At 39.6% G+C, this 12,604-nt stretch overlaps 1 protein-coding gene across 6 annotated transcripts in view; it reads left to right on the top strand.

The window, feature by feature from the left end:
* NRG1 (neuregulin 1) overlaps window positions 1–9,862 on the top strand; it is a 188,015-nt gene extending 178,153 nt beyond the window's left edge. For all 6 annotated transcript variants that reach the window (XM_066574155.1, XM_066574156.1, XM_066574154.1 and 3 more), the window contains one exon: window positions 6,217–9,862. In XM_066574155.1, coding sequence (XP_066430252.1) covers window positions 6,217–6,889 — 673 coding nt within the window. In that variant the 3' untranslated portion in view covers window positions 6,890–9,862. The remainder of the gene's footprint in view (window positions 1–6,216) is intronic.
* Window positions 9,863–12,604: the final 2,742 nt, after the last annotated feature.

The following is a 12,604-nucleotide window of genomic DNA, read 5'->3' as shown; positions in this document are numbered from 1 at the left end:
AACGAAGACTGCGCTCCTCCTATAATGCTGCTAGTGATATGTTAGTGGGGCCTGTCCTAATGCTACGGCTGAAATGTTACGAATTCTGGGCTCTGCCTATACCGCTGCTAATGGTATGTCTCTGGGGTGTGGAAACAGAGGCTTCCCAAAGACATGATTGCGGCGAGGCCATTTCCCACCAACGCGGTTACTGTTAAGGTGCATATAACCACGGACACGTGGAGAGGACACGTAGTGCCTCAAAAACATCCCCCTCCTCCTCCAACAGGGAAAACATTCTTGGCAAATGCCTTTGCATTGGTTTGTCTGGTGGCAGTCCAAGAATTTCACCTTTACCGACACAACAAGAGAGCCCCCAAACCATCCCCCCCGCCACGGCCCACTTAATCCTGGCCGCATTCCGAAAACCAACAAAATACAACCGTGCTACTAGGTCCGCAGTCACCACCACATTACCACCAACGCGGTTACTGTTAAGGTGCATATAACCACGGACACGTGGAGAGGACACGTAGTGCCTCAAAAACATCCCCCTCCTCCTCCAACAGGGAAAACATTCTTGGCAAATGCCTTTGCATTGGTTCGTCTGGTGGCAGTCCAAGAATTTCACCTTTACCGACACAACAAGAGAGCCCCCACACCATCCCCCCGCCACGGCCCACTTAATCCTGGCCGCATTCCGAAAACCAACAAAATACAACCGTGCTACTAGGTCCGCAGTCACCACCACATTACCACCAACGCGGTTACTGTTAAGGTGCATATAACCACGGACACGTGGAGAGGACACGTAGTGCTTCAAAAACATCCCCCTCCTCCTCCAACAGGGAAAACATTCTTGGCAAATGCCTTTGCATTGGTTCGTCTGGTGGCAGTCCAAGAATTTCACCTTTACCGACACAACAAGAGAGCCCCCACACCATCCCCCCGCCACGGCCCACTTAATCCTGGCCGCATTCCGAAAACCAACAAAATACAACCGTGCTACTAGGTCCGCAGTCACCACCACATTACCACCAACGCGGTTACTGTTAAGGTACATATTACCAGTCTGACTGGGGCATGCAGACACCTTGACAGAATGAATAGTGTGTGGCACATAGGTTCCCCATTGCTATGCCCACGTGTGCAGCTCCTGATGGCGGTGGCACAGGATTCTATTTCTCATTGCTTCTGTATAGCATTGTGGGCTATCGCCCCGCCCCTTTTAAAGAGGGTCGCTGCCTAGCCGTGCCAACCCTCTGCAGTGTGTGCCTGCGGTTCCTCCTCATGGCAGACGCACTTCTAAATAGACATGAGTGTGGCGTGGCATGAGGGCAGCTGAAGGCTGCGCAGGGACACTTTGGTGTGCACTGTGGGGGGGAGGGGGGGCGGTTGGGCAGCATGTAACCCAGGAGAAGTGGCAGCGGAGTGTCATCCAGGCAGTGAGTGTGCTTTGTTGTAGCTAGTGTGGTGCTTAGCAAAGGTATGCCATGCTAATGAGGGCTTTTCAGAAGTAAAAGTTGTTGGGAGGGGGGGGGGGGCCCACTCTTGCCGGTATTGTGGCTTAATAGTGGGACCTGTGAACTTGAGATGCAGCCCAACATGTAGCCCCTCGCCTGCCCTATCCGTTTCTGTGTCATTCCCATCACTTTCTTGAATTGCCCAGATTTTCACACATGAAAACCTTAGCGAGCATCGGCGAAATACAAAAATGCTCTGGTCGCCCATTGACTTCAATGGGGTTCGTTATTCGAAACGAACCCTCGAACATCGCGGGAAGTTCGTTTCGAATAACGAACACCCGAACATTTTGGTGTTCGCTCATCTCTAATACTCACCCATGACTAGCATCCGATGCTATGTGTGCACTTCCATAACATAACCTCACTCCTCCCAGTAAAGCTTGAATCAGGGGCAAGAGTGAATTTATGCTGTGTGAGATCACGAGCAGTGTCAGAAGTCAGTCCTCTGTGAGTATGTGCATCTTTAAGCTACTATAAACTATACAAGCGGCTGGACTTTTAAGAGTGGAAGCTGGATGGCCCTAAACACCTGCTGGTGGCTCAGCCTCAGTGGGCACATGTCTCCCTTCTCTGATCCTGCCCACCCCTGGTAGAACTTGATGGGGTCATGCTTTTCAAGTCTTGCAGGACTAGGTCAGGTTTAGTTATAGCTAGTATATTCAGGACTAGGGGAAAACCTACTAAAAAAAAATCAATTACCACACTGTAAACCCTTATAATCTTGGTATGTTACCCCACCTCACAGACTAGCATATGTGTCAGCTGTATATAAATTACCTTTTTTACACAGTTGTGGATTGGCATGTGACATCTAAGCTCCTCTTGGCATATGATAGATTTGAATAGTAGTTTAATGTTTTTCGAACATTATCACTAGATTTTTTTTTATTGAGTATCTTTCACGGTTTGTTGAGTCAGTCTAGGTTGTACAGTTTTAAGTTTAAGGAAGTAAATCCTTTAGAATCAATTGAATTTCCACATTGATTACTAATAAAATGTGGTCTAATTGTTATCTCAGTTAAGGCCCATTTACACGCAATGATTACAGCTCAAAATTCGTTCAGATGACTGCAAATGAACAATAATCACGTGTAAATGCTATCATCGTGCACTTTTTGTCTGACCGATGATTTTTAGGTGAGTTTAAAATCCATGGTTCAGACCGCACTCTGTGTTCTCGACGAGAGCTGAAGACTACGTTTTATTCTTTCAGCAGCCCGTGCGAAAACAATGGAGCTGATTGCAAAGCTCAGACCACCTGCTGGACACTGCAAACAGCTCACAATCGCTAAAACTGTCATCTTTCAATTGTTTGAAAGATTGTCTTTGCATGTAAATGGGGCTTTATAATTAGCCTGGTTGCAGACAAATTTGTTCTTTTGAAGAAAGATTAGTTAGCATCAACCATGCCTCAATACAAAATACTTTGAAAAGGCCTTAGAGATGCTTGAAGCTGGAAAAGCCCTTGCTAAGGACCTGGATGCACATCGACCCACGGTTAGGCAAATTATCTATGAATGGAGAAGATTCTGGACTGTTGCTACTCTCCCTAGGAGTGGGCATCCTCTTAGTTCTCTCCACTGTTAGTTCTCTTCCACAGAGACCCATCAGGACCTCCTGATCACATTCCAGGGGTCCAATGGTGACAGCCCTTTACATGCTGCAATCACATAGACTGCAGCATGTAAAGGGTTAACACAGCAGAGATCCGAGGTTTTCTCTGATCTCTGCTGTAAGAGCTGGTGCCTGGCTGTCCTCTGACAGCCAAGCACTAGCTCTCCCTGACACAGAGACCATCGGCTTGCTTCTAACAAGCCGATGGGCAACCTATAAACAAAGCAGTGCAGGGGTTTGAAATTAAAAGCTGGAGATTGCGGCAATTTCTCCCTGCTTCCAATTTCAAAGTGCTGAACTGCTCTGTGTGGGACTGCAGGCAGAGCACACTGCCACAGCTTGTGGCATTGTGCTCTGCAGCTCTCATAGTGATACATAGCCCGGAAATCTTCCGGGCTATATCGCTATGGGCAGTGGAGCTCGTCCCGGAAATTTTCCGAGCGTGCCACTCAAGGGGTTAATGCAGAAATATGGGTCTTTCCAAAGAGGTCACTTAGCTTTCTTGTAACTGTGTGACAATACTTTATATTGTGAAGGAAAGATTCAATGTCTTCTTACCTGTTGTACAAAATGGAAATCCTGACACTCACTTGCAGTATTTCTCCAGCTTTTAGTACGGCATAGAGCACATATATTATATGTTTTGGCCCTCTCAAATCCTTTGTAAATTGCTTAATGTCAGAATAGCAAACTTAAATAGTCACTAGCCACACTCTTCATCCCATATGCCATAGTGCCAGCAACCAATAAACAAAATGTCTACATTTCAGAACAGTATAGTTAATGTCTACTACGAATAAGATTGTAAATTCCCCCTTCCGCAGAAATAAGTGATTTTGACAAGTATGGAAAAAGTTAGAAAAAAAGTATAAAGGAATTTACCAAATATCACCAATATTCCTAATTAATTAGATATATAAGCAATTTCATACCCTCTATTGAGCCCATTTGGCACCAGAGTATGCAAAATCTGTATCCAGGAGGCTTCTTTCTTCATTACTAATGCCAATGCCACCCCCTTTTCTTGGAAACTGGACCTGCTCTATCACCTGGTAACTTGGGAGAAGGAAAACAAATTTAAAATGGTAGGGCATAGGTGAGAACCAATTTCCACAAGGTATCGTGGATTTGTGCCTACTGATGAAGTCCCTTACAGTACATTCTGGAAGATTTGAAACATTTTGAAACAGAAAATAACTAGTCAGAAGAATCACTAGGAGGTTTTCTGCCATGAATGGAAATGTATGCTGACTAAAAAAATGTAGAAGTTGATCTACCGCATGGACTGCGTGCAAGACTGTTATACAGGCAAAGGGTGGATACTACATATTGTCCAAAGTTTAAAGCTATTTGCAGATTCCAAGAGTCACTTGGAAAATTGAGCTGTTTTTGTTTTAAAAATATGTATACCCTGAATCAAGATATTCGACTATTTATGCCCAATTTTGGAATTTTGAAGGGGTGTTTCCAATTTTCTATAGGGTACTTTATACATTGAATAGTCTCTACAGCATTTAAGATACCGCAAAGTCATTTTATCAGATATATTACATTTCCAGATTTGCAAGCAGAAAACCTTTAACCCCTTGAGTGGCGGGTTTCCTACCACCCTGTCGTGCCCACCAGGGCAGGTTTTTTAAAATGGTCTAATCATTGAATTTCAACTAATTTTGCAGTTGCGTCTCAAGAGCCATAACTTTTTCATTTTTCCCTTGACATGGCCATATAGGGGCTTGTTTTTTGCGGGACAAGTTGTGATTTTTTAAACAGGGGGGAGGAAAAAAAGAAATGGGGAAAAAAGAAAAAAAGGGGCCATGTCATTAAGGGGTTAAATAATGCATTAACTTCCTTCTCTGGGTCATTACGACGCATGGATACCACATGTATGATTGTATTTTTGATTTTTTACAAAGTAAAGGGAGACAAGTGTTTTTATAATTTTTTAAAATAATTTTTTCACTTTTTTTTTTTTATTTTATTTATTTTTTTTTTGTGCCTTTAGGGGACTTCCACAGGGACCCATCAGGACCCCTGATCACATTCAGCCAATCACTAGCTCTCCCTGCCACAGAGACCATCGGCTTGCTTCTGACAAGCCGATGGTCTCTATGGCAACCTGTAAACAAAGCAGGAGATTGCCGACATATCGGCAATATCTTCTGCTGGTTTTTCAAAGCCCTTGCTTTGTTCTCTGTGGGACTGTGCAGGCAGAGCACACTGTCACAGCTTAATGCTATATGATTTAACCATATAGTGATGAAAAAAGCAATTACTCTTAATCACATTAGTACAATAAAACCAATGCAAACAGGGAAATGTTACCACAAACAGGAAAAAGATACCTTCTGTTCACTATCAAAATTGCTGCTGTTGAGCCTATGGTTGTCTTTAAATGATGAAGACTGAGACTTCAATGAGTGTTTTCACATTGGGCAATACATATTTATTATATAATTTTAAAATGATTAGTCTAAAAATATAGAAAAAGAGCATTTAGGTGAAAGATAATATACTGAAAGTATTAGTATTATATTTATAAACATACATTTAATTAAATAATTTATATGGTTGCATATCCTTAGAATGAGTCATCAATGTATTATCTGTGAGACTTCGGACCCTCCCAAGACCTCTGTCAATCAGCAGAATGAAATGGCCATAGCTCTCCAGCAGGCACTGCATCCTTGTCACTATTTTCATAGGCACAACATTGTACATACAAGTGTGCTGTGCCTTGTACTTGAATGGGAATGAGCTGCTATACTAAATACAGTCAACTATACAGATAAAGCATTGTGTCTTTTAGGGCCTGCAACACCTATTGGAGTGCAGTGACCACTTTATATTACTGGTTGATGAGAGACTCCACATATCAAACATTAATAGTCTATCTTAAGGTTAAGGCATTAATGCTTTAAGTCCTGGAAAACTTTTTTTATCAACTAAGTAGAGGAAAATAAGAACTTTTGAACGCATTGCTTTAAGGTATATGCCGTGTATTTATGTACTATAATTATGCACAAGTAAAACTTTTTTCATGAAATTTGATTTTATTCTGTAACTAATTTTTCCTTTTTGTTTGCTCTGCATGACATAGATATGTTTCGGCGATGACAACACCGGCTCGTATGTCACCTGTAGATTTTCAGACTCCTTTATCTCCTAAATCACCTTGTTTGGAAATGTCTCCGCCGGTATCTAGCTTAGCTGTATCTGTTCCTTCTGTGGCTGTCAGCCCCTTCATAGAAGAAGAAAGACCATTGCTTTTGGTTTCACCTCCAAGATTACGAGATAAAAGATATGACTTATATTACCATCATCACCATTACAACCAGCAGTATAATTCTTACCATCACAATCCTGCCCATGACAGCAGCAGCCTGCCACCAAGTCCTTTAAGAATAGTGGAGGATGAGGAATATGAAACCACGCAAGAGTACGAGCCGTCAATGGAGCCCGTAAAGAAACTAGTGAACAGCCGGAGGGCAAAAAGAACAAAACCCAATGGTCACATTTCCAATAGATTAGAATTGGACACTGACACAAGCTCAGAGAGCAGTACATCTGAGAGTGAGACAGAAGATGAAAGAATAGGCGAGGATACACCTTTCCTGAGTATACAAAATCCCATGGCAACCAGCTTAGAGTCAGCAAGTGCATACCGGCTTGCAGACAGTAGGACTAACCCAACTAGCCGATTCTCAACGCAAGAAGAGTTACAAGCAAGGCTGTCTAGTGTAATAGCTAACCAAGACCCTATTGCTGTATAAAACAAATAAAACATAGATTCACCTGTAAAACTTTATTTTATATAAATGAAGTATTCCACCTAAATTAAACAATTTATTTTATTTTAACAGTTCCGCAGTAGAAAACAGGAAACGTTTTATAAATTAAGTATATGTACAAATGTGTTATGTGCCATATGTAGCAATTTTTTACAGTATTTCAAAATAAGAAAGACATCAATGGTGCCTTTATGTTATGTTTTGTTGAAAACAGTTTTTGTATGTCCCAGTGATTGCTGTCCCTCAGTATTTTCGCAAAACTACCCCTTTCCCCCCTTATTTTATTTATTTTCCCTTTGTTTCTTTAATGGCTTATTGTGCATTGCATTACCAGTGTAGACCGAATGTATGATTTGCAAGGGTTAAAGCAATCCCTCATTGTTTGCTTGTGGTACTGTAGACTAACTGTCCCTACAATGCAGTACTCATACAGTTTTTTTGTAAGAAGAATAGTTTTTTGCTTTTTAGTATACAACCAAGTTATGTCTGCTCTTTGCTGGCCAAAGCTTTGCTTATGAGGCTCTGATCTAATAGTAGATTGAAGAGCATGCTACTATTAATCACAGCAAGATAACAGAGACTGCAAATACACAATGGTTAATACTTATTGGAAATGCGACTGCTACTGTGACATACACAATACTTAACTAGAAAGTTGATTACTTCTGGAAATGAAAACCAGATAATAGAATTCATTACTGTCTCATTGAGTACATCACCCGTTCCCCTCCCACATAAACGTTTTTCCCCCAAATGACGAGACCCATCTTTTTAATGAACAAAAACACTATTAAGTAATGCATTTATCCAACATGAAAGGTGAGCAGGCAACTGAACACAAAGGTGCAATTATTTTTGACCATTTATTTTATTTTTTACAATGAAATGTTGTGTTATACAGGGTTTACTTAAGACACATGGACACTATAGACTATGTATGAGCTAGCAATTCTGTTACTTAGAATAACAAATAACCTTGTATGAGAGATACCTTCAATTTCTTTGAATTCTATTTTTTATAGGATGAGTATGAGAGGTGTGCAATTTTTTTCCTTTCTAGCTAGCAAGATGAGAGTGGGTCTTCTATTTTGATATAACAAAAATGTATTTATTTGAAAAGCACGTTTGCATTTTACCGGCTGAAAACATGCATGAACATTTGGTTAGGAATGTGCATGACATAGTGATTAAACGAGATTCAGTGACTGTTATTAGTTTCGGTAGCTTCGGATACATGTTGGAAATATTGCACCTTTTACAACGAGAAGGACTTTTTTTGTCCATCATGTTCTCCCAGTGATTAGTTAAGCATGATTCTACCTTTAAACTACCTAATTTCTCGGGACAGGTAAAATATTAAACAACGGTCTTCCATACTCAATAATTGGCAGTGTATTATGAGTGCTGAGCAGGAAGTGAAATAAATGTTTGTCCACTGATTTTATTATTTTTTTTTAGATTTCTCTCTTGGAGAATGTATGAGTAATTTGATTTCATAGCTGCCATTTTCACTGTGACTAGCTAAGGAATAATGCTATTGAGTTAAGGTTTTTATTGCATTTGCTTACTAGAGAGAGATTTTGCAATTGGTGCCAGTTACAGGAATTACTTCCTGTTTCCAGAAAGATGGCTGTCTTAAAGAGAGAAAAAAATCACACTCTCTCTATTTTTTTTTAGAAATATTGCAAATATTACCAGAACATTAACAGCGTTGAGATTTGAATAAAAGAGAAAAATGGGTTTGAATGTTTGTGCATTTGAGAGAATTTATGCATTTTGAATTAGTAACTCTTCTTTGCCTATTGCTTTGCTTTCCAAACATGTTTTCCATTTTTTTTTAAATTTTTATGTATTTTTTTATGCCACGATAGAAAATATGTTACACTTGCATTTGTGGGACTCTCTACAAAACTGACATGGATTAAAAATACTTTGCTTGTTAAATATCTGCACCTGTAGTTTCCAAAGCATATCCCATTATAGTGTATAGTAGTAACGCCTGCCTCTGCCTTTTAGGCCATATTGGCTATTAGAAAATTGTATTTTATTAACAAGCGCTGCAGAGTAATAGTAACAACACAACTGGCACATATCACAAGGTCCAATATATGTTTTCATGTTTGTTTTATAAATACACATTCCTAGATATTTTACTTATTCAATTACTGTTTAATATACATTTTGCGTCATTAGCCCTCTCCTGGTTATTTTTGTAAAAAGTTAAATACGTATAAATTACTTTTATTTATATTTAGGCTACAGAACTAGGAGAGAAATTTCACACTATTTTATGTTAAATGTTTTGGTTGTTTTAAAGTCCTACATTATTATTATTATATGTTTCTTTTTTTCCAAATGTAATGTATTCTTTTCCGTTTAAAGTAATTTATTGCTCAGAAGAATGTAAAGTAATTGGTGAAAGAAAAGAGAAAAAAAAAATATTGCAAGGTACTTAAAATACTAAAGAATTTATTATCCCAAGAACTAAGCAATAAGTAATTGTTGATTTATTTTTGGTTGTTATTCTTTATCTGCGAACAAACTGCTAATGCAATAAAATGCTACAACATACAACCAAGAATTTTTTGAGAGCCAGCTGACACAACAGAGTGACCTATGACCTCTGTCGATACCGACCTAGATTTTCAGTCATTGGAAATAAAACAGGTTATCCCCTTTCAAAAAATACTTTCTGGTCATGCTGTGAATCTCTGATAATTTGTACAAACCTTGCATGTGAAAATCTGTCTGAATAAATTTTCCACTTTTAGTGACTTTGAGAGCTCCCCTTGTCAGTCCTTACTGGTGAAGGTGTTAAGAGCTACCAAGACCCACCTGTTACATAACCCAAATGTGATTTGGGAAGCAAAAATTAAATGTCCGATTAAAAATATATTTAACAATGATAATAACACACTTTGCCTACAGGAAACCAATAAAATGCCTTATCATTTATGCCTCTCTCTCTCTTTATTATTTTTGTGACAAATGCAAATGTATGAAATTGCCCAAATATAAATGTGATGCCGCCGGGTGCACCCATTTCTGGATTGGTTTAAAATGGTTAAATGACCTGAATATACAGGAAAAGTAGTATAGCACTACTGCTCTAAACATAAATTTATGAAAACATGTTGGCTTTTGGCATATTTCCCTCAAATATGCAGATTAAATTATCTGCAACATCTTCATAATATGCTTGATAAGGCTGCTGTGCTTAACTACATTGGTATAGAGGTCTACTCTTATTTCCTTTAGTTCCATAGCAGTCATATACAGCTGTACACAGATATGCCCCTAAGGCCCCCTGCACACTGCAGAGCTGGATTCCGCATGCGGCGTACCTGCTCAGTTTCTTTTTCTGATGTACTGCGGATGGTCCGCACAGCATGTCGTCGGACATGTGTAGTCCAGATTTTTTTTTAACCGTCTGCTTGATGCGGAATCCGTGACCTTTCCCCAATGTGATTGCGGAAGGGCCATGGATCGGACGGCTTACAATGACTTCAATGCAAAATGGAGCATGCTGTGATTTTTCCTCCACTTACGGAAACCGCAATTGGTTTCCACAAGTATGCAGGAAGAATTGATTTCCCATAGCATGCTATGGGTGCTATTTGCTGCGGATCGGTGGTGAGGACACCCGCCATTGATTCCGCAGCAAATGGGCAGGGGCGTTTGGGCAGTACCTTGGCCTTATCAAGCATATTAAGAACTTTCAGTATTAATTGTTCTTCATTTAACTTTGTTTAAAGTTTAGGTGTCGTTTGAAGTGACTTTTCAGAATAAGCTGTTGTGTGTGTTTAAACATAAGAAATAGCATTCTATATGGCCATCATATGGCTCGTGTAAGGAATTTTTCACCAGTTTTCCCCTCTGCAGGCTCTATTTCCATTATTAGTTTTCCTTGAGCTAGCAGCTCTCGGGTCTCTCATACACAGTTCATGGATAAAAGAGGACACCATGCTCCCTGAATTCTCTTGCACATACTCAAAAGCAGCAACATTGAGTACATTATACAGCAGTACTAAGCAGGTCAAATGAATCCGAAGTACCAAAGGAAAAAAGCTTCTTACTTGAGTATTGTTTCCTTATCTTAGGGCTTAAACAGTCAAACACGTTTGCACATGTTTTCACGCGCATAAAAATCACAAATGCAAAATGTGATGAATAGAACACATTGATTTCAATGGGTTTGTTTTAATGAGTGTGTTTTTCACAAGCAATTCCTGTGTACGAGAAAATATAGGATCTGCCCTATCTTTCTGCCTTAAAAGTCTATCCTAGGTTCAAAAAAGCAAGGGAAGGGGTGTGACACTGCATAAAATGCAGGGAAAAGAAGATAGAAAGGGAGTATCATGCAGGTGTCTGAACTGGCCTTGCAAGCGCAAAAATTACAGTACTATGTGTAGACACGCGCGCAACAGCCTGTTTATTGCCTTCTTTATGTGCAAATATGCTGTGTTGCTGTGCGCGTATTTATGCATACGTTCGTCTGTCGAAGCCCTTACTTAGACAGCCATAATATTAAAACTCCTGGCTAACATTGTGTAGGACACTTGTTTAGACATGAACTCTTCAAGGCCTCTGAAAGTGTCTTTTGATTATCTTGCACTAAAATGTCAGACAGGAGACCTTTTAGGCCTCGTTCAGACGAACATAATTGTTGCGCTGCTAAGAGCACAAAAAAAATTGTAGGTACAGGAGCTGTAAAGATCACGTGAACGGGCTGCTTCCAGCTACTTGAAGTAGCCTGTTCACATTAACGTTAGGTGCGAGCTGCGTGCTTCCCAGGTTCCATTGAGAGGTCCCCATGGATTGTACTGGATTGAGATCTGGGGAATTTGAGCTCTATGTTTCTCAAACAAGACCTAAAGAATTTTTGCTGTGTTGGGGGATAATATAGCCTACTGAAAGAGACCACATCTATTAGCGAATACTATTGCCATGAAAAGGTATACTTGTTCTGCAACAATGTTTTTGTACATGTTACATGTTAAAGTAACTTATATATGAATGTAAGAACCCAAGGTTGCCCATTGGAACATTGTCCTACATCACACTACAGTTTCCACCAGCTTGCCTTCTTCCCATAATGTATTCTGGTGCCATCTGTTCCACACGCGGCAATCACATGATGTAAAAGAAAATGTGATTCATCATATCAGGCCGTGTTCTTCCATTGCTTTGTGGTCCAGTTCTGATGCTCACGTCATGCTTAGTGTAAGCGCTTTTGGTGGTGGACAAAGTTCGGCATGGGCATTCTCATAAGTTCACAGCTGAATACGATATCACACTCCTTTAGTGGTGACAGTGTGACAAGATAATCAATATTAATAATGAGTGATCCTAAACCAGACACTTTTTCGTAATTTTACGTATATGGTAGTTTTATAGTTTCATTTTTTGGGGCCTGTTAAAATTATGTTTGCTGTATTTTTTTCATGACATTTAGGATTACTTTTAATTCTTTTTTTCACACTTTTTTGCATGTTTTTGTTTTAGTAAAATATTTTACATTTTTTATTTTTAAACTTAATATAGTTAAGCAAAGTACTGAAATGGGTTCCCTACTTTGATTTGGACATTTTGATATATAATTTGTATAGTCTCAGAATGCAGGGTAGCTATTGCGACAGTTTAGGTTGGCATGGACAGTGGGTCATTTTCTTTTTTGTGCATATTTGTATTTTATTC

The sequence above is a fragment of the Eleutherodactylus coqui genome, chromosome 7 (assembly GCF_035609145.1).
Source record: "Eleutherodactylus coqui strain aEleCoq1 chromosome 7, aEleCoq1.hap1, whole genome shotgun sequence".
NCBI lineage: Eukaryota > Metazoa > Chordata > Amphibia > Anura > Eleutherodactylidae > Eleutherodactylus > Eleutherodactylus coqui.
This window is presented reverse-complemented; position numbering and strand designations above follow the sequence as displayed.